Source organism: Cydia pomonella, chromosome 16 (assembly GCF_033807575.1).
Source record: "Cydia pomonella isolate Wapato2018A chromosome 16, ilCydPomo1, whole genome shotgun sequence".
NCBI classification, from domain to species: domain Eukaryota; kingdom Metazoa; phylum Arthropoda; class Insecta; order Lepidoptera; family Tortricidae; genus Cydia; species Cydia pomonella.
Window position 1 is genome coordinate 9,503,066 of NC_084718.1, and position 23,172 is coordinate 9,526,237.

Sequence of the window (23,172 nt, forward strand, 5' to 3'; positions counted from 1 at the left end):
AAGAATACAAAAATAATTCTGACGTAACATTTACTGCGCTGTTGAATTCTGCGTAGCTCGAAGTCTTATTATTATTAAAGCCTCGTAAAACACTATTTCACAACTGTCTCACAACCGCTCGTGTGCGTTTACAGTACATTACTATAGCGGCCGGGAAACGATGGGTTGCAGGCCAAATATACATATATATATATATAGGATAGGGATACGCGGCCGGCAACCCGGTTTCTCGCCGAGATTTGTATAGTGCTTTCCTCAAACTTGCAATGAAATAAAAAAAAATGTAGTCAATTTATTTTATTCGTAGGTTTTCACAGCTAAAAACAAATTACGAATCTACTATTATTTGATGATTAAATGCCAAGACGTTTTGTCACAATTTGACGTTTAATAACAAAAGAAGGTTGCTTTACAGGCCTAGGTGTGTAAGGCTGCATGAAATTCGCGTAAAAAACGTAGTATTTCCAGACCCAGGACCTAATTTTAAGTAAGACATGTCAACATTTCATTACAAATTTGAGGAAAATTCGATTTGATAGTTAAATGTAGATTTTAATACATTTTCTCAATAAAAAAACTTAACTTATCCTCTAATGTTGAAAACTTTTATCTAAAATTATCACTTATTTAAACTACCTACTAATAAAAAATAATCAGTCGATCTCTATCTGATCAAAATTACACACAAAATATTTATGGCACATACTTGCATGCCTGCTTTGTGTCTGGTTTATAGAATAAATATGCATGCTATTAAGATGAAATTCAAAAATAATATGTATAATGTCATGGTTTTGTCAGTATAGAACTAATATTAGAGATTCTGATCAGTCTTTAGATTTTTAAATATTTCAATCATAATGATATATAAAAAGCTGCCTTAGTCAATAAGGAATCCAAAATTTATAAAGCCTGATTTACATACGTGGCGAGACTTGTCAAGCGTCCCTGGACGCAGTTATGCGTTAGAGGGAGCAAGCGAGATTGCTAACTCATTCCACCGCATAGCTGCGTCCCAGACGCTTGGCTAGTCTTGGCACGCATGTAAATCAGGCAGTAAATGTCAATTTTATTTAGTCAATTTCGCATAGTAACGAAGTTTTCACTTAAAACTATTTGCAGATGTATGATTTTAATATAAGTATTTTGCAAATCATTTGCAAACATTATATTTCTAGCACTGGTAATTTCGCCATTAGAATTTAATTCGTAAATCACGATATGGTAGGATCACAGAACATTAAGCAAATTCAAATGGTGTATTCCCATCTGTCCCCACCGGGCACATATGGGAATAGGCGCTACATACAAATCATTCCCATCTGTGCCCGCCTCTTGTATGGAGGTGGTCACGTGGGGCGGGCACAGATGGGAATACACCATTCAAATTATTCATTTAAAAACTGCATTAATCAGTTAAGACTTACAAAAATACTGCACCAATTAATGATGCTTCTCCACCAACGAAACAATACGTAGCTATAAAATAGATTTCATACCTATATATTGTCAACAAATAGAAGCCGCACCAGTGGAAAAGCACTTCAACATCATCGGCCCGGACGTTACATTACTCTTAAACTAGGCGGGCTGAAAACAAGTCCGTGTATGACCCCTAAAAACGTAACTTTATGTCACTGATCTCATGTAATAAACTAACATTGACTGCAGCGTAATCTGACGCAACTGTCAGTTTAACATCGTTTTAGCGCTGCAGACAAACGAGTTCCATAGAAAAAGCTTATGGAACAACAGACCTTTGAACTCAGGTACTTAAATAATATCATTTTTATGTGACACCTTTTCAAATAGAGATCAGTGGTTTGTATCAAAAGGTGCCTTATAATAATAGACGCACTAAATATATCGTCGCTTTGGTATGTCGGGTCAATCGAAGCTAAACTTGACCTCTTCGCGGGCCGGGTCGTTGTTGGCCGCCACCGCCTGCAGCCAGTAGCGGCTGATCTGGCTCTCTATAGATGGCGTGCTTTCTTTCCTGACAGACCGTGCCTAGAAAAAAAACGTTTAATTTTCAGCAAGTTTGCCAAATAAAATTCTTAAAAAAACGTATATTATTGATTGGGATTCAAATTCAGCACAAATAACTATTATTCGTAACACTAATAAACAAAATATTTAAAAAAAGTATATAAGCGACAAGAGAAGATCCTCTGACTCTAAACATTTAACCATATCATTGTCTCGGGCGCATCAGCTTCGTTGGCAAAGCGAGCCCCACTAACAGCTAACCGGCTACCGGGAATGACACAAAATGGACAAAGACGAGATTTGATTACGCGACTTCAGGACACCGGACATCGTTTCAATCGATCGAGGTACCGGAGTGTAATAGGCAGAGCGCCGGGGTGGAGGGGTTGAATCACCTAACACAGTATACAGGTTAACAGATGTATTGTCTCCCAGCTTGTACACTTGAATCTCCCAAATACTTGCTATTCTATCATTATATATATTTATTGTACGTGACAGAAGAGGAAATCCCTTATCGAGTGGAGGCGCAAGATCTACATTAAATGTGCTGATCACTCAATATGCACTGACGTGCCAATATGAGTGTCTGCCTATCGCACCTCCCCTGAAAAGGTAGGGGTTCCCTCCCCTGAAAAGAACACTATTGGTAATACAACTTTACTCTATTCTTATGTACTAAATAAGACCCTATTATGTCTTTTATTTTACATGGTCCTAAATATAGGTCATTTAATTTATTGTAACATTCATTCTTAATTAATACTAAATCACCTTAAAATTAACAATGCTTGAATTACAATTTCCTTTTAAAATTAAATTATTTTTAACACAACCATTGCATTTCACAAGTAATATTTCACATTTAAAAGTTACAACATACTTATATCATGTTTTATCCAAGTCCAACCAATCTAAAAGTTACTCCTCAACAGATGCTGTAGCTGTGATAGGTAGTTATAAATTATAACTATAATTATTACCTTCCGTTTGCTAAACTTCTGCTCCTGACAATCTTTACATCGTTTTACATACTTAATTCAGTTTTCCCAATAATACTCGTACCTCTTCTGGATACCGTTAATCATTCTAGTTCTACCAGCATATCCACTATTTAGTAACAGTAATAATCCTTTAAATCATTTCCCGATCGGTAAGTTCGTTTATAAGTAAAAACTAAATAGTTCCTACATAACCTAGGAAATTCATCATGTCCCGCGCGAAAGACATTAATTAATCAACATTGTAACATCCTTTTTACTTGTGCTCATTTTAATATAGAACAACTCTACTATATTTAAACTTTTCCACGAAGAGCCATAAATAATCCTAATGTCTACTTTGGGACCTTTTCATACCATGATCAAGTCTCGTAACGATACGTCTATGCGTGCCTTCGTTCATGGAGAATCTTGATTCATATAAATTGTAGAGTTCACACAACAGCATTATCAGTATCATATTTTAAACTTCTGCACTGTATAACCAAGTCTCGTAACGATACGTCTAAGCGTGCCTTCGTTAATAGAGAATCTTGATTTATGCAAATTGCAGAATTTACGTAACAACATCATCAGTGTCATTTTTACCGGGTCGTTCCGAATATTCTATCAAATTATCAATTCTGTATCTTCCTGCGTCCCTTTCATGATATCTACTACTCTAGGCTGGGTAAGCTCCAAAGACGTAGTATCATAGTGTCGTGTCCAGTTTATTTGTTTAAGTATAATCCGTTAGAATCCTCAACCAGTAATCCTTATCTATTTATAATCCGTAAAAAACAAAACTTGATAATTCCCTTTCTAAACAAGTTACATCTATGTGATAACTAGTATTATAATACGAAATATTTACATAATCTTCGTTAGACACGAAAAACACAATTCATTACATACACATGTAATCCACCTAAATCACGTGCTGACTAACATTGACATTGCACTATCCGTCTAACGTACAGAAACTACATGATTTCTGACTACTCGCGAAAACACCCGTCCTCGACCTTGCTTATCGCACTAATCGCACCGCGATTATAGTTTGAGTGTGCAGAAACAAATTCGATACAATCATTTTTAGAATGCAAAGAAAGAGGCATCTCTAAATAAACATCGGTAATTTTCGATACTCGTACCGTATCCGACCTTAATAAATTAAAAATCCCCGATTTGCTAATCGCCGAGAATATCCGCTCACCTCAACATCAAAATCCACAGCTGCAACTTCTTTTCCTTATTAATTATATTAATAAGGAATTAATATTGCTCTACTAAGGACTCCAACTTTTAACACTTGGCCCCCCTAATAACTTATCTAGACTATTCATTAAACAAAATAAACACATATATAACACATGAAATTTTTTTTATCAAAAAACCATGCATAAACATATCACCTAAACATTTTCACGAAGAATCGCTCGCCGTACCGCTTGACACTCCAGCACCCGGCAGCAATGCGTAACCAGACGCGTAGCCGACAACATCCCGAACCTCCGACAAATCCAAACCCGCCGAAGCCAATGAAGCAATACTGATACTGCCAGCGGTTACCATAACATTTTCCTTCGTTTATCATTATGATCTCATTCTCCGTTTCAGACCACCCATCTTGGTACGTTGATTACCCAAATTAACAAAACAATAAATCACTGGGTAAGCTCGACGCCACCGACTCGTCCTCAAAGTCCTCTTCATTGTCGTCGTCCATGATGATTTTATATCCGCAGTATCCTCACACAGAATTCGTGTCTACGGTCGCCATGTAATAGGCAGAGCGCCGGGGTGGAGGGGTTGAATCACCTAACACAGTATACAGGTTAACAGATGTATTGTCTCTCAGCTTGTACACTTGAATCTCCCAAATACTTGCTATTCTATCATTATATATATTTATTGTACGTGACAGAAGAGGAAATCCCTTATCGAGTGGAGGCGCAAGATCTACATTAAATGTGCTGATCACTCAATATGCACTGACGTGCCAATATGAGTGTCTGCCTATCGCAGAGCCTAAGTTAGATACTTAGAAACGAAAAAGGGATAATAGTGACCTTGCGTTTAGTCTTGCCGTGCTTGGTGCGGCGGCGGCCGACCTTGGTCTTCATCTCGGCGATCTTGACGGACAGCTGGCTGTCGAGCGAGTTGCGGCGCGACTCCACGGACACGTGGCGCAGGCTGATGCTGATCTGCGAGTCCTGCGAGTGGCGCCGGTCCGGCGTGGAGCTGCGCGACGCGTGCGCGTGCGCCTGCGCGGCCGGCAGCACCAGCGCGTCGCGCCGCCGCACGAAGCGCGGCAGGTTGGCCGCCCACGACGACGACAGCTCGCAACTACCATACGAAAACTAACATGTCAAACCGGTGCTCATTTTATAGTACCTCTACTTTCCATATTTTATAGGTTAAGCGAACAAACTTGTTGTTGAGTGAGATAGTGATGTTCAACGTCTTCATCATCGCAAAAAAAAACATATTTAAGGTTTCAGTTACAGCTAAAGCCACAGGTAGACTAGGGACAAAAGGGAGTATTACTGCAATGTCCTGCCGCCAGAGTGCAGCACTAGCCCTTTCGTAAACCATAGAGTAACTGGAACATACTATGCCATGAACATACTATTCTTTTCACAGATAATAAAATATGACATTGATGCATCAAGGCGGTTTGTTTACAAAGGACCTACCGGGAAACGCGAAATTCGAAATTTAGTTATCTGCCTCTTCTATCAAATATGTAAGAGTGATAGAGAAGTTAAATAACGAAATTTATATTTTTTGTTTTACGGTAGACCCTCAGATTGTGATTATGTAGTGGCACCCCCTACGCAGAGTGTCAGGTAATATTCCCTATTGTCCCACGTGTCGCCAACGACGTCGGGTAAAATACCGCGACTTCGCTCGACATGTCGGGCGACATCATATGTAAGACTCGCAATGTCGTCTGACATATAATAATAATAATTCACCTTATATACGTTCCACTGCCATAGTCCCCACGCTAGCCCAATGCGGATTGGGCATTTCACATACAGCTTTGAATTTCTTCGTAGATGTATGCAGGTTTCCTCACGATGTTTTCCTTCACCGAAAAGCTAGTGGTAAATCTTCTTCCTCGCGTTGTCCCGGCATTTTGCCACAGCTCATGGGAGCCTGGGGTCCGCTTGACAACTAATCCCCAGATTTGGCATAGGCACTAGTTTTTACGAAAGCAACTGCCGCCATTTGACCTTCCAACCCAGAGGGTGAACTAGGCCTTGTTGGGATTAATCCGGTTTCCTCACAATGTTTTCCTTCACCGAAAAGCGACTGGTAAATATCAAATGATATTTCGTACATACTCGTACGTCGTCGTCATCGTCATACCGAAAAACTCGTTGGTACGAGCCGGGGTTCGCTCTTACCGCTAGGCCACCGGCGCTTCCCCGAAAAGCTAGTGGTAAATATCAAATTATATTGCGTACATAACTTCCGAAAAACTAATCGGTAGTAGGCAGGATTTGAACCCCCGACCTCCGGATTGAAAAACGGACGTCTTATCCACTCGGCAACCACCGCTTCATGTCGGCAACGTCGTGGCACTTCCCCCGTCTTCTCTAGTCTATCCGTGGCTTAATTAATTATGTTCGAGCTCATTCACTCACATTACAAGATTGTTCTGAAGTAAGATAGGTGTATTATTGTTATTGACCTCTCGTGCTTGTTGTCGGGGTAGTCGGCGGGCTCGGAGCGGTCGAGGCACAGCCCCACGGGGTCCTGGCGCGAGCCGCCCAGGCTGATGGACAGGCGGCCGCGCGCCGCGAACTCGCCGCGGCGGCGGTAGGCGCGCGCGATCAGCTCGTGCTTGCGCGCGCGCCGCGTCGTCTCCGCCTCCACCGAGCACCCGCACTTTCTGTATACATATACATCACATGGAAAAACGTCGAGACGACCCGCTCCAGGAGCGAAGTATCGGAGACAGGGTCGCGGTCGACATGACGACGACGACCAAACAAAAAGTAAAAATTCATCGGGAGTATTTGGTAGATGGAAACGAACTCAAAAATCGTTTTAATACCATCATTTATGTTTCGGGAGGCGTTTTCTATAAACGATCGTCAATTCGTCACTTGGAAGCTCTCACTCTTACACTCCGTGTAGGCTAGGTACCTGGCGAGGTAGCGGCGCCAGGCGGCGGCGGCGGCGGGCGTCCAGGTCCAGGAGGCCATGAGCGCGCCGGCCGCGAAGCAGCACAGCAGGCGCAGCTCCGTGTAGGCTAGGTACCTGGCGAGGTAGCGGCGCCAGGCGGCGGCGGCGGCGGGCGTCCAGGTCCAGGAGGCCATGAGCGCGCCGGCCGCGAAGCAGCACAGCAGGCGCAGCTCCGTGTAGGCTAGGTACCTGGCGAGGTAGCGGCGCCAGGCGGCGGCGGCGGCGGGCGTCCAGGTCCAGGAGGCCATGAGCGCGCCGGCCGCGAAGCAGCACAGCAGGCGCAGCTCCGTGTAGGCTAGGTACCTGGCGAGGTAGCGGCGCCAGGCGGCGGCGGCGGCGGGCGTCCAGGTCCAGGAGGCCATGAGCGCGCCGGCCGCGAAGCAGCACAGCAGGCGCAGCTCCGTGTAGGCTAGGTACCTGGCGAGGTAGCGGCGCCAGGCGGCGGCGGCGGCGGGCGTCCAGGTCCAGGAGGCCATGAGCGCGCCGGCCGCGAAGCAGCACAGCAGGCGCAGCTCCGTGTAGGCTAGGTACCTGGCGAGGTAGCGGCGCCAGGCGGCGGCGGCGGCGGGCGTCCAGGTCCAGGAGGCCATGAGCGCGCCGGCCGCGAAGCAGCACAGCAGGCGCAGCTCCGTGTAGGCTAGGTACCTGGCGAGGTAGCGGCGCCAGGCGGCGGCGGCGGCGGGCGTCCAGGTCCAGGAGGCCATGAGCGCGCCGGCCGCGAAGCAGCACAGCAGGCGCAGCTCCGTGTAGGCTAGGTACCTGGCGAGGTAGCGGCGCCAGGCGGCGGCGGCGGCGGGCGTCCAGGTCCAGGAGGCCATGAGCGCGCCGGCCGCGAAGCAGCACAGCAGGCGCAGCTCCGTGTAGGCTAGGTACCTGGCGAGGTAGCGGCGCCAGGCGGCGGCGGCGGCGGGCGTCCAGGTCCAGGAGGCCATGAGCGCGCCGGCCGCGAAGCAGCACAGCAGGCGCAGCTCCGTGTAGGCTAGGTACCTGGCGAGGTAGCGGCGCCAGGCGGCGGCGGCGGCGGGCGTCCAGGTCCAGGAGGCCATGAGCGCGCCGGCCGCGAAGCAGCACAGCAGGCGCAGCTCCGTGTAGGCTAGGTACCTGGCGAGGTAGCGGCGCCAGGCGGCGGCGGCGGCGGGCGTCCAGGTCCAGGAGGCCATGAGCGCGCCGGCCGCGAAGCAGCACAGCAGGCGCAGCTCCGTGTAGGCTAGGTACCTGGCGAGGTAGCGGCGCCAGGCGGGGGCGGCGGCGGGCGTCCAGGTCCAGGAGGCCATGAGCGCGCCGGCCGCGAAGCAGCACAGCAGGCGCAGCTCCGTGTAGGCTAGGTACCTGGCGAGGTAGCGGCGCCAGGCGGCGGCGGCGGCGGGCGTCCAGGTCCAGGAGGCCATGAGCGCGCCGGCCGCGAAGCAGCACAGCAGGCGCAGCTCCGTGTAGGCTAGATACCTGGCGAGGTAGCGGCGCCAGGCGGCGGCGGCGGCGGGCGTCCAGGTCCAGGAGGCCATGAGCGCGCCGGCCGCGAAGCAGCACAGCAGGCGCAGCTCCGTGTAGGCTAGGTACCTGGCGAGGTAGCGGCGCCAGGCGGCGGCGGCGGCGGGCGTCCAGGTCCAGGAGGCCATGAGCGCGCCGGCCGCGAAGCAGCACAGCAGGCGCAGCTCCGTGTAGGCTAGGTACCTGGCGAGGTAGCGGCGCCAGGCGGCGGCGGCGGCGGGCGTCCAGGTCCAGGAGGCCATGAGCGCGCCGGCCGCGAAGCAGCACAGCAGGCGCAGCTCCGTGTAGGCTAGGTACCTGGCGAGGTAGCGGCGCCAGGCGGCGGCGGCGGCGGGCGTCCAGGTCCAGGAGGCCATGAGCGCGCCGGCCGCGAAGCAGCACAGCAGGCGCAGCTCCGTGTAGGCTAGGTACCTGGCGAGGTAGCGGCGCCAGGCGGCGGCGGCGGCGGGCGTCCAGGTCCAGGAGGCCATGAGCGCGCCGGCCGCGAAGCAGCACAGCAGGCGCAGCTCCGTGTAGGCTAGGTACCTGGCGAGGTAGCGGCGCCAGGCGGCGGCGGCGGCGGGCGTCCAGGTCCAGGAGGCCATGAGCGCGCCGGCCGCGAAGCAGCACAGCAGGCGCAGCTCCGTGTAGGCTAGGTACCTGGCGAGGTAGCGGCGCCAGGCGGCGGCGGCGGCGGGCGTCCAGGTCCAGGAGGCCATGAGCGCGCCGGCCGCGAAGCAGCACAGCAGGCGCAGCTGCAGCACCGACAGCGACGGCCGCGCGCCCGCCGAGCACACGCGCACCGAGCTCAGCGCTTCCAAGCGGCAGCTGCAACAACATCTATTCACTTACACGTAGAAAATTATAATAATGAGCTTACATTATACTTAGCCTAATGCAGAACGATTCCATGCAGCGGCCCCTGCGGCGGTCGACTACGAATACGAGTGACCAATTTTCGAACTCGTAATTTAGGTTCTGATTCTTTTTCTCTTTTTAATTTTTTATGGGTTACCACCTAAGCTCATCGCGTGATGGTCTGAGGGACCTTGTTCGCGGCGTCTTTACTTGACAAGTCAAGCAGTGAAGGAAAACATTGCGAGGAAACTGGACCAACCCAATGAAACCTACTTTTCTCAGGGTGAGATGATCGAATAAATGGCAGTCTCCCCAACTGAAAACATTACTAAATCCTTTCTCGTCAAGTGTAAAATCAATAGCTGGACTAAAAGTAATCAAAAGTGCTCACATGATGTTGTTCTTAAAGGAGTCCTTCCACAGCTCCGCGTTGCGGAACTCGTAGAGGTGGCAGGCGAAGGTGACGCAGATGAAGACGGCCACGAGCGCCGCCGTGAGCGAGCAGCGCGTGATGGTCTGCCGGATCTTGTTGGCGGCGCGCGCCGAGATCACATCTTTGCTCGACACGCGAACTGCTACGAGGGAGAATACGCCTGCAAAAAGAACAATAGTTAACCAATGGAGCGTTAATGAGCCCAGACAGGCACTTATGAGATCGTGGTAGCGCAGTGATGGCACTGGGCGTCGGTGACGTTGACAACGCTCTTGGGCCTCGTAAAAATTTATGAAGTTAAAAAAACACGGTCTTATTTCCAACATGGAAAATGGCAGAAACCTCGCAAAATTAATCTCGTCGAGTCACTTACGTCGCCTAGCGCCGCCACTGCGCTAGTGATTTACGAATCACAATCATATTTCTCAACATATTTTGCTGCAGTTTTATGGTACCAGTCATCAGACCTGCTTACAATAAAAAATTGCATTAGGAAATAGTAGTGTTCAAAGCCATTCAGTCCGCGTTATCAAGAAAGCTGTCTCGTTAAAAACTATATTCCTGGTAGTCAGATTTTTTGCCTTGAATGCTTCCGGCCATTGACGACCGACCACGGCCGCAACGACACCAACCTTTCAGCAGCAGTACAAACAGTAACGGCGCCAAAAGTAAGCCAGCCCGCATCGGGTGGTTGACGTAACCCTCGACGCAGATGATACCTACAACGATGGTTAGCTAGCCACCACACTAACCTCTCAGCAGGAAGTACCCGCCCAGCAGCAGCACCAGCAGTAGCGGCACCAGCAGTAACCCAGCCCGCATGGGGTGGTTGACGTAGCCCACAAAGCAGATGCCCGTCACGCTGCTGCCGTCCACCTCCCCAAAGGCCATGGTGGTGATGGTCAGTACGAGTGGTAGAGACCACGCTACTAGGTGGAAGTACGCCGCCTTCTTATCTATTCGGTCTTGGATTTTACCTAGAAAACAAAGACAATAATGATGCAAAATTAGATATATAGAATAATGTGTATTCCGCAAGTCAATAAAAAATACAGTTTCAGAAAACATTGATTACAGATAGAGACAGACAACAGGCAGTCTTATCGCTAAAGAACAATCTCTTTCAGGCAACCATTGTAAATTGTTCCACTCATTCTTTAATTTCCGTTTAATCTCAATGAAAGAATAAATTAACATCTGTTTACTTATAGTTCTTTAATAATAATTACCTAAAGCTCGAAAACTCATATGCCACGCATACGTGAATATCACGAACCAAACGCAAGCTGCCATCATGAAGTAATACACCTGTAGAACAATACAAAATTTATACTGTATGGTCTACATACCGACTGCAATCTAAGCGAAATGACTTACAATCGCGTAAAGCAATAAAATACGCGTCCGTCAGTACATTCATAATTTGCACCCTTCATGCGTGTCAGTGTCCTCATTCAAACTATCATTAATAATGTCGCGCTTTTATAGTTAGACTTAGTATCAATAAAGTGTTTATTTTCTTATTTTTTCATAGTTTTAGTGTTCACTTATCATTAAATCAGCAAAAAATATTGTATAAATGGTGTATATGGCACTAGCAGCCCATACAATTTAATTTGAAGGTATTAAGAGAGTTATTATATAGGTACAATTGATTAAGGTTATGTTGCTCATTTATAAATACAAATCGAATTCTTAACCTCTTGTCTGGTGTATGATGAGAATCTAACCGAATTTTTAGTTATTTATTTGCATTTTGTTTTCAAGAACGTTTGCATTATACACACAATCGAGATTTGTACTCAGGATCTTTAACCACCACACACAGTATATGGAAGGTTAGGATAGGAAAAACTTACAAGAACAAACACAACAACGCACGACAAATTCTCCTCCGCGGACGGTTCTCCCTGCCGCCTGGTCCCGTCTTTAGAACACACTATGTCGTCTCTGGACCCGATGCCGAACTGAACGAGCCATCTGTTGAACAAGAAAACAGTCGTATAAGCCTTACGCAAACATATTTTCATGTACGATGAGTGAATTCACAAAAGTAGCAGTATTAACTCTTTGTTATATTTAATAGATAGTATGTAGGTTAAAAATTGAGTTGTTAGATATACCTATTGGTACTTGTTTTTTTATCTGTTTATTGGGACCGTGCGAAGTGCGTGGTGGGGGTAAGTAAAGCGATTCCAGCGCATAAGATGGTAAAAATTAGAACTAACTGCGGATAGCGTCTTTAACGTTTCGTACAAGTTATATGGTTCGAAATGAAACTTTGATTTACGATTTCTCCTGAAATATTCATTGAAATTGTATGGTGTAAGGGACCATTGTAATCTGTATGAAATGCTTAATATAAGTAACGTAAAGTATTTAATTTGATAATTGTTAATAATGTATCCATATAAATAGCTTTGCAAATGCCACATATTACGTGATCTTTTTCTAGAAGTTGAAAAGGGGTATAGTATTATACTTAGTATTTCGGACTTTTTTGTAGACCTATGAATGAGAAACAACCCCACCATACATTGTGTTGTTATAGCTCAAACGGATTAGGCAGCGTTTTCGATTAAAGCTCCTAGCCAGCGTGATTTTTTCCGACAACATCGTTATATTTCAACCAATTTACACAAAACCTTAACAAGTTATATACCTGAGCCTTCCTCAAGAATCACTCTATTAATAGATCAAAGTCGTATGAAAATCCATTCAGTAGTTTTTAGTTTTGGAGTCGTTTTATAAGATGAAGTGAATTGACGTTTTCCCCAAGACTTGCGGACACTAGGTTGCGTGACAGTCGTGCACATAGCGAATACATTTAATTTGTTGCTAAATTATCGCATTGGGTTCCGCCTGTAATGATAATTGTATGTGTGGAAATAGATAAAAATAAATAAAATATATGAAATTGGACAATAGGTTTCATATACCCTATAAGTACGAAATATCATTTGATATTTACCAACTAGTTGCTTTGGTAAAGGAAAACATCGTGAAACCCGATTAATCGCAATAACGCCTAGTTTACCCTCTGGGTTGTAAGGTCAGATGGCAGTAGCTTTCGTAAAAACTAGTGACCACTAATTCTTGGGATTAGTTGCCAAGCGGACCCCAGGCTCTCATGAGCCGGGACCAACCCGAGAACAAAAACGGTTTTAGGGTATAACTCGAGTAGAAACAAAAAACCGGCAAGTGCGAAACGGACTCGCGCACGAAGGGTTCCGTACCATTATTTATAAAAACGGCAAAAAAAATATGTTTGTTGTATGGGAGCCCACCTTAAATATTTATTTTATTCTGTTTTTAGTATTTGTTGTTATAGCGGCAACAGAAATACATCATCTGTGAAAATTTCAACTGTCTAGCTATCACGGTTCATGAGATACAGCCTGGTGACAGACAGACGGACGGACGGACAGCGAAGTCTCAGTAATAGGATCCCGTTTGACCCTTTGGGTATGGAACCCTAAAAACATGTTATCAGTGACATAACATCACTATGATGTTCATAAAGGATGTTAAAAAAATTGAGTTGAGGTCACGCCATATGCGTAAAATAACAGAATTATATGTATATTGTCATATTAGTATCCAAATCTAAGCCAAATATCACAGTAGCAGTAGGTATCTGATTTCACATGTGCATGCTAGCATGACGATTGCAACAAGGTCTATGTATGTGGTCTCTGACCATAATCACAGTCAGATAAATACGACCCATATACAATCTGCGCGCCAACTCCAATGATATTATAATAACTCCAGATAGGTTATAGGCGTTCCAATATTGACACGTTTACCTTGTACAAATTGTACAAGATGCCTTTAGTGGCGCCTAGACAAGCGAAAAATGTGCACTTGCTAACGAGCTCTAGCACACCGAGAGAGACAGAGGCAAGCGTACGTTTAACAACAAGTATAGATGAAAATTAATCAACAAAAACACATTCGTTCGTAGGTAATAAAATAAATATGGCCCCCTCATGGGCCCCTCTGTCTACAATATCTTACCAGCATCCATATCTGATGCGCCTAGTCTGGCGAGTTTAAAGTCCAAACTCAAAAATTGGCTTATTGAGCGGCCGTTTTATAGTGTCGAAGAATATTTGACCTCTTCTGATGAAAATAAATAGAGACGCCTCCTGTCCACACTGTGGCGAGGAGGAAACTAGCTTCCACCTACTAGCAGAATGTATCATGTACGCGGCACTGCGATATAATACATTCGGTAGAGACTCACTAATAGAAAACGAACTAAAGGACGTCGAACTTAAAGATGTCCTTCTGTTCTGCAGGAAAACAAGAAGATTTGAGGAGATTGGTATGGGAATGCCGCCAGGACTGTAACCTGCAGCTCCAACTTCAGGGAATTGGGCTGAATGAACGCAGCACGCGATCGACAGCCCGCCTGCTTCCGGCCGGGCGTCCCTACACTACATCTACATCTACATATTTGACATCAAAATATGTATAAATAAGTAGTGTAATTAATAAACAAATAATGTTATTAATAATAATTAATGTTAGTAATCATAATTGATTTGCTAATTTGTCGATTGAATCCATTTATTTTATATGTAAGCCTGACCTGTAACTTATATTATTAATAAAGTATGAGTATGGAAGTGTTATTCTGCTCCTTATGTACGAGTATAACCTAACTATAGTTAAAATAGTTATATAATAGCATTGGCTAACTCAAAAAATGTATGTTGGAGAAGTGCGAGAGCCGCCCGCGCCTTGCACATAGCCACCAGGCCTTGAGTTGGCTAAGTTTTTTTACGTATACAGGTATTAACTCACCCCATATTAGCTACAGCGAAGCACACATTGATGTAGAAGATAACCAGCGCGGGATATTTGTTCGCGCTTCGCCAGTCAATAAGAAACGTGGCGACGGTGAGTAAGTTGAGCGCGAGACAGCCGCCCGCGCCCCACGCTATCAGCCGCCGGATCTGCTGGTGCTCGTCCTCGGTGTACAGGGGGTCCTGGCACGGCAGGCCGCAGTTAGGTATGCCTGCATTAATAGTTATCATTATCATTCATCGTCTGCAGTATAGCTATCGACCAAATTAAATACTGTTCCAAAATGTAGGTACCTGAAGGTAATGAAGGGCCAATAAATATAAAACCAGGAAAGCACAATGTCGTTAGATGTGGGGAACTACAAAACATACTTTTAAAGGTAAGGCCTGGTTTAAGTTGTATAGTGTATCTTTTTTTGAGGTGTTCAAAAAAAAGAGTAATTCTATTTATTACTTTTGTTAGTTTGGGCCTAACATTGTATTGTATCATGAGACCCACAAAATATGTCAACTGCTAAGTCCACCAAAAAATTAGAAATGATTTACATGTGTAGGTACTTTCATCTAATCTGAATTTATTGCCGAAACATAAACAAGCTCGTAACTTGATACATGAAAAACAAAAAAAATAAAAAAATATCGACGAGGATGGGATTCGAACCCACGCGTGCAGAGCACATTGGATTAGCAGTCCAACGCCTTAACCACTCGGCCACCTCGTCTTATGACAACGTGGTGAAATTAAAGGCTGCTAGAGATATGAACGTGACTTAGAGCGCGAAGGGTCCAATGATATCAATGCGCGATAGTGAAGTATTTTTAATTAGTCACGTATTTTTGTAACGAATATATTATCGCAGCAAAAAAAGTAGTTTTACGCATTACTTGGCAAATTTTAATTGGGCTTATCGTTCCTATTAGCAAAATGTTTAGTGACACGCTAGCTGCACTTGCTCGGAAGTCCGATTTAAGATTAGGCGGGTCCATATAGAACGAGCTGCCTCGAGAGGATAATGCCACGCGAAGCAGCTCAGACGGTGTAGACGTGGCTTGGCCGCATTACTCGCCCGAGCGAGCCACGTCTCGCTCGACCGACCGAGCTGCTTGGCGCAGTAATTTCCTCGTGAGACGGCTCGCTCTGTGTGGACCCGCCTATTTAATAATGATGATTTCTGCGACAAACCTTCTATAAACTCAACTGACCTTTATAAAAATGTAAGGGTTTCTCCGTGTGTATGAGAGGCGGCAAGCACTTGCCAGTCGTGTTGAACTTCATCTTCTCTTTCGCCGGGTTCTCGCACTTCGGCGGGAACAGTGTCTCGTTGCACTTCAAGTAGGAAGGAAAATATGAGGTATTGTAAAGGATGGCGCAATGCTCCATCGTCACGTTGCACATCTCGAACGACGGCAAATACACCATGTCTTTGCCTAATACATTCTCGCATTTAGGCATGAACGTAGAGCACAGGAAGGGCTGTATGACGGCCCAGCATTTTGGCACATTAATTAAATGTGTATATAATTGCAATTGATTTTGTATCTCTTGCTGCGTGTGGAAGAATGTTAGATGGACGCTAGTTTGGTCATAGGGCAGTTCGACGCCTAGACAAGTTCTGTTGATTAGCTGTTCGCATTTAGCTTGTCTCACGCAGTAGTCGATCTTGATTTCCCCTGTAGAAGGGTACCACTGCGTGTTTCTGTCTGGCTTTATCAGTCTGTAGTTTGGCGTGCCGTTTATTGCCTCGAGGTGGTCTGTGAGGTTTGCGTCGAACTCTCTCCCTATGGAGTTGCGGTCGCCGCCGCTGCTGTGCATGGCTGCGCATACCGAGACGGCTATGACCCAGCACAGGCTCCTCGCGACACTCATCTGTAACAACGGAAACATCCTTTATTGCCACCCGCTATACCCTCCCAGAGAAACATTACTCTAAAAAAATTAAACTGCATTTCAATTTCTCAAGTATTCTTTATTTATGTAGGTGCAGGGCGATGTCAAATAAAACCCTTTGAAATTTCAGATATTTATTGTGTTCTACAGTGTTGTGGAAAAATAATGCTCTTAGTAATAAAACTTTATTTAAATGATACGTGTAATTTGTCCAAGGAGCAAGGATATCTGATGGGTATAGGTACCTAATATGCCTTGCCAACACATATTTATCATACCAGAAGAGTCCAGAAACCTGTAATTTCAACACCTAAACACTGCTCAGCCTAGATTTGAAGTGTGCTCTGAATTCATTTGCCGTATATTTTTAATACAGAATATATCTGATACACGTAAGATTGCAAATTTTGTAAATAAATAAAAGAATCTATTAAATATTTAAATAAAGCTGCTAGGTAAATCTGATAGATTGAAAAATACTGTACCAAAAGCAAAACATAATGTTTTATTAATTCTAATTTATAATTCTATAAAAATCTTAAAATGTATATTATAATAAAAATATATGAACGTTTCTGTTCTTACTATACGAGTCTATAACGGCAAAAAAGTGAATAAGAATGTGCTTTTAAAATTAAGGTTAACTTGAAAAAAGAAGTAGACAACATGTTTATTACACAAGAAAATACTTATTAGATAAGTAGGTACACTAGGTAGATCATGCACATAAAAGATATCAACTTCAATGTGTTGGCTGCGGTTCAGTCGAGGACGGGGTACGCCTTGGACATGGTGTTATCTTTATTTTCTTTCAATTTTTTTTATTTTTATTTATTCAATCAACAATCAGTCCTACATAAACAAATATTTACATAGAAAGGAATGGGTGTATCTTTATTATTTTTTATTAACAAAACAAATCAAAAAATACCGGGATCTTACTATAAGATGTTGCGATTTGATGACGCCTCACGTGATTGCAGTGGCGTAGCCTTGTCCCGAGACTTGTGGAGTCCAGCGCCTCGGGCGACTAAGTGGGCTGACTCATCCTCGGATAAATTACCTGGAAGCATACAAACACGTTATGTGCAAGAGTTCACAGTTCGAATTAATTAACAAATAGGACAGTTTAACTTACCTAGATCCGGCGCATGAAATGGAACACCTGTATAAAACATTGTTTTTTTTTTAAATATAAATTTTATTATTTTCAGAACTTTCAGCTTAGAAAATAAAATACAAGCTGGAAACAAACTTATATACAACTATTCGCAACTTCATCACATAATAATCGTCTTTACACTTACACTCAATGTCTCAACTTAAAAGTTATTGCGTACTCAGGGCGCGACCAATGGTAGAGGTCGGAATACTAGTTGGGCACAGACTTGCCGCCGCGTCGGAAAGCGCGGTTAGAGCCGCCGCCGCGGCCTCGCCACGGTGACCCGCGCTGGCCGCGCCTGTTGCCGCGCCCACCATGCCCGTTCATACCGCGACCTCTGCCTCTATCCTGCCCTCTTCCTCTATCCTGGTTCCTACCTCTATACCCTCCACTGCCCCATCTCTGATTGCGCGAATAGTCGTCGCCATCATCATTATATGATTCTTCCTCATAATTATTTTGATCTTGGTATGACTGATCTTCGTCGTTATTATACTCTTCATTGTCTTGTTGGTACTGGTTGTCGAAACCAGCCTCAAAATGTCCTTTATTGTTAAATCCGTTGTCAGTGAAAGGTGGTCTAGGAGGAGGCATATTCATATTCATAGGAGGCATGTTGCCCATAGGCGGCGGCCCCATCGGTGGCATGTTGCCCATAGGGGGCATGGTGCCCATGGGAGGCATATTACCCATAGGAGGCATATTACCCATTGGTGGCATATTGCCCATAGGTGGCATATTGCCCATGGGTGGTGGCATTCCTGCCATGTGAGGCGGCACATTATTCATAGGTGGACCACCCATTGGACCCATATTACCCATTGGCATTGGTGGCCCCATCATATTACTCATTGGAGGCATATTATTCATTGGTCTCATATTATTCATGGACTGGTTGAAGTCTTGATCTGGTTGCTCCCCCATGTCATCCATGTTGCTATCATCATAATTCTCATGTGCAAATGGATCTTCCATTTCCTCATCATTCTCAGGTCCGTCATGGTTGCGATCAGCAGCAGGATATTCAAAGGGTTGATTATAGGTATCTTCATCTACATCTTCTTCTAGATGTGGCATGACATCATGCAGCTCCTCTATTTCTCCTGTTGCTATGTACTTTTTAAGAGCTACAGGGCCTTCTGAAATAGCTTTTTCTAGTTTTGAGCCAGGATCTACAGTTATAAGTTTTCCATAAATGAATATTGCTGTTGGAGTAATTTGTGTCAGCGGCACTGCCCCAGGAACAGATTCCACTAATGCTTGTGTCAAGGCTTCTGTTGTTGCATCATCAGCAGTGGGACCATGATTCCACTGCGCTTGGAAGTTTCTGGGAATGGGTTTACTATATGGAACTTTCTTTACTTTCTTCTCAAACTCCATTGGTATCAATGTTGTATCTAAATCAAGACCAGGTATAACTTTGTCTGCATCTTTATCAGAAGAAAATATCTCTACTTTATCTTCTGGACCCATGCCAGGGATGATTGCTGGCTCTTCTAAGTCATGGTCATCTTGGACACCAGGCGGCAGAGTGTTAAGGTTGTACTTGTCTCTCATTAGATCTCCTGGCCGGTTTCTTGTCCAGAATTTAGATGTGTGATCATTAGACCCTGAACACAGAATATGGCCTAATGGATGCCATGCCATCGTCCATACTATGGATTCATGAGCACCTTCAATGCATCCAACTTCCTTATCAGTTCCAACATTCCAGAACAGTATAGCACCATCAGAGCCACCAGAGCAAAATAAACCCTCATGAGTTGGGTGCCATGCTACACTTGAGGCTTCTTTCTTGTGGCCCCTAAATATTTGTAATTCAGATCCTAGTTTACGAATGTCAAATAATTTGAGCAAATGGTCTCTAGATGCTGTTATTAACCAATTTCCATTGTCATTCCATTTCAGATCCATGACAGTTGACTTATGAGCATGCAGTGTTGAGAGAGCAGTTCCCGATTTAGGATCCCATAACTTTATTGGTTGCTGGTTATCTTTGCTGCCTGACACAATAAGTGCCTTGGTAGGATGCCACTGTACACACTTGACATCTGCACCATGTCCCTCTCAATATTCTTTCTTCTTGACATCTATAGAAGTCAAATATACGCAAAGTTCCATCATCAGAACATGTAACAATTTTAGAGTCACTGGGACTAAAGCTAATACCCCTAACAGCTTCTTTGTGGGCTTGGTACATTTTTACGTTGTTCATGTTACTCTGCCAGTATTTTATAAACCCAGAATGATCACCAGTCACCATCCAGCCTTCCCCATGTGACCACACCATTGAACGGACCGGTGAATCATGTGCTTGTAGAATGGTTTCAAAGTTAAATGTTAAACCATTCCACAACGTAAATTCTCCAGACGATGCCCCTGTTATTAACCTTCGACCTTCCGGTGTCCAAGCTACGGCAAAAATGGGACATCTCATTTTATTAGTGGCAGTTTTGACAAATCGTGTGGTGACCGCGTTAATAGGGTTATCAGGGTATGAGGGAGGCGGCAACAGATCGGGAGTGTACATAGCGTCAGGCTGCAGAGCGTGTCTGTCTCGCCAATCCCTCTGCCAAACGCGACACTCTAAAGCTTTAATAATGGCAGCGTTATAGTCTACGGTTTTTCGCATAACAGATTTACGCAAACGTTTACCATCGAAATCATCTTGAGTCATGTTCAGAGGACCTTGAGGCGGGAAGCGCATCTGGTAGTTGAAAGGTCTAAAGTTATGGCGCATGTTGTTGCGTCCAGGTGGACCCATTGGCGGACCCATTGGAGGGCCCATTGGACCACCCATGCCAGGTGGTGGCATCCCCATATTCGGTGGCGGGTGTCCGAAATCCATAGCTACTGACTTCGATACCTAGTTGGAGAAACATTTTGTTATAGTTACAGCTATATAAATCTTGATTTAACCGATGCCAACACAATTTGTGGTCATTTATTTTACACTCGTTAATCCTTACCTTGTCAACGTGAGTCGCTATAACATTCTACGCGGCTTTAATCAAAACAACACAACACACATTTTAGCACAATATATTTACATTTAAGTGAAAAAAAGGATTTGCAGTAAAATAACACGAATATTAACCTATTTCCTATTATAAAGAGAAAAAGATACGCTACGCTACGCTATAAGCGTAACCATAGACAAAGTATTTTGGATTTTGTTTTGTTACTTTATGCATAGACAAGAAATTAAGATCACACGAGCTATTCACTATCAAATATTCCAGTACCTTATATTAAGATTGCCAAGTGCCAAGTTGTTACATCGTATCATAAGGGCCCTCCACACTCGTACGCGAATCGAGGCGCGAAGCCGCAAACGCGAGTGTGGAAGGCCCTCGCGTCGATTTCGCAGATTGTTCACGCCTTCGCGCCTTATTCCCCGTTTTTTGTCGGTATTTGGCCCGCGTCAAAGGAAACGCGAAGCGCGGACTTGCAAGACTCCACACTCGCGATCGCTTCGCGCCGCGGTTCGCTCACGAGTCGGTTAATCTGAACTGTCATAACCTTCTATAGCGGCTACTTGGTTATATTGGGTGCGAACTTGATCAACCAAAAATCAATTTGACAGTTCTCAGTTTGAAATGAATCAGTGCCTTGCCGCAAACTAAATCCGATCAGCTGTCGCTTCGGCGCCATCTTGCCGCGAACCAAACTGCGAAATCGCCGTGAAGTTGTGCGAGTGTGGAGTATACGTCAACGTCGCGGTATGTTGGCTCCGCGAAGTCGCGTCGCGATTCACGGGCATAGTCTGGAGGGGGCTATATAATATTCCTAAAGATGGAGTCTAAGCCAGCTGTCACTGTAGCCACACACAACAGCCACATTTTTAAATACGATTAGCAATCAGTCACTGTAGCCTAGCCACACACAACAGCCACATTTTTAAGTACGATTAGCAATGAGTAACCAAAAGTTGCGGCCTTATCGATAAAATCATATCGATAAACTTTCGGCATTTTCAACAATTTTACTTTTACTTGAAAGGATTTCAACTACCTAAAATGAACTGATAACCATTATAAGACAACTTTATGTATTCTTATTAACCAGTATAATTTTGTGAGTTCGATATTACAATCATCAACGGCGGAAATCCATCGGACGCCGGCCAAAACCAACTAAAATATGTTTTCCACAATAATTGAGTTATTCTATTGTATCACAAAGTATTGATTATCCGTTAGCATTTCTATGATGTGAACCAAAAGTGCTGGTGGTATAGCGGTAAGAGCGTCCGACTTGCAATTCGGAGGTCGCGAGTTCAAACCCTGACTCGTACCAATGAGTTTTTAGGAACTTATGTACGAAATATCATTTGATATTTTGGTAAATATCTATCTAAATGTCGCTTTTCGGTGAAGGAAAACATCGTGAGGAAACCGGACTAATCCCAACAAGGCCTAGTTTACCCTCTGGGTTGGAAGGTCAGATGGCAGTCGCTTTCGTAAAAACTAGTGCCTACGCCAAATCTTGGGATTAGTTGTATAGCGGATCCCAGGCTCCCATGAGCCGTGGCAACAACGCGAGGAAGAAGAAAACGCATTTCTATGATGTTCATTTTTGTGAGGATATCGAAGCTTTAATCAATCGCAATTCCGTTCCGCTGTGCAGAGATTATCGATATATAACATGATTAAATTCGACAAGTCCAGATCTCTAAAAACATGATTAAACCCACACACATACACACTTGCCCACCACCTAAATGGCTACGGCGTGAGTATCAAATTTTGTACTGAGAACAGACAGGGTGGGGGGAGGGAGAAGTTTGCATAATGTATATCATATATTTTTTTTAGATTTTTCATTCTGTTATTTTAGAAGTTACTGGGGGGGGGGGGGGGGGGCACACATTTTTTTCACTTTGGAATTGTCTCTCGCGCAAACTATTTAGTTTAGAAAAAAAATGATATTAGAAACCTAAATATCATTTTTGAAGAGCTATCCATTGATACCCCACACGTATGGGTTTGATCTAAAAAAAAATTTTTTTTTTACTTTTATGACGTATTAAAAAAAAACTACTTACTAGATCTCGTTCAAACCAATTTTTGGTGGAAGTTTGTATGGCAATGATATAATTTGATAATGATATATATTTTTATTAGATTTTTCATTGTTATTTTAGAAGTTACGGGGGGGGACACACATTTTATCACTTTGGAAGTGTCTCTCGCGCAAACTATTCAGTTTAGAAAAAAATGATATTAGAAACCTCAATATAATTTTTAAAGACCTATCCATAGATACCCCACAAGTATGGGTTTGATGAAAAAAGATTTTTTGAGTTTCAGTTCTAAGTATTTATATACTTATATATATCTTATATATATCTAAGTATTTAGTAAGAACCCCCAAAATTT

General features: G+C 44.3%; 2 protein-coding genes and 1 non-coding gene across 3 annotated transcripts; all 3 read right to left on the reverse strand.

Annotated features, from left to right (window-relative positions):
- Positions 1-1,507: 1,507 nt before the first annotated feature.
- Positions 1,508-20,577, reverse strand: LOC133526126 (protein smoothened). Its single transcript, XM_061862606.1, has 11 exons — positions 20,447-20,577; positions 15,945-16,608; positions 14,740-14,953; positions 11,787-11,907; positions 11,157-11,235; positions 10,680-10,904; positions 9,886-10,087; positions 9,297-9,464; positions 6,673-6,873; positions 5,042-5,318; positions 1,508-2,010 (listed from the first exon to the last, which is right to left on the reverse strand). Exons 1-11 carry the CDS (start codon positions 20,456-20,458, stop codon positions 1,888-1,890), a joined length of 2,286 nt encoding a protein of 761 aa, XP_061718590.1. The 5' UTR covers positions 20,459-20,577; the 3' UTR covers positions 1,508-1,887.
- Trnas-gcu (transfer RNA serine (anticodon GCU)) lies at positions 15,382-15,463 on the reverse strand. Its single transcript has one exon. It is a non-coding gene; the product is annotated as a tRNA-Ser (tRNA).
- LOC133526107 (pre-mRNA 3' end processing protein WDR33) lies at positions 17,807-21,324 on the reverse strand. The gene is given in 3 exon segments (XM_061862578.1): positions 17,807-19,855; positions 19,857-20,657; positions 20,761-21,324. Coding segments are annotated over 2 exon segments (2,637 nt in total). The 5' UTR covers positions 20,640-20,657; positions 20,761-21,324; the 3' UTR covers positions 17,807-18,001.
- Positions 21,325-23,172: the final 1,848 nt, after the last annotated feature.

Coding starts and splice junctions, on each gene's coding strand:
- LOC133526126 (XM_061862606.1), bottom strand. Junction 11,236..11,786: donor GCGTTGTTGTGTTTGTTCTT/GTAAGTTTTTCC, acceptor ATTGTTCTACAG/GTGTATTACTTCATGATGGC. Junction 10,088..10,679: donor CGGGTACTTCCTGCTGAGAG/GTTAGTGTGGTG, acceptor TTCTTTTTGCAG/GCGTATTCTCCCTCGTAGCA.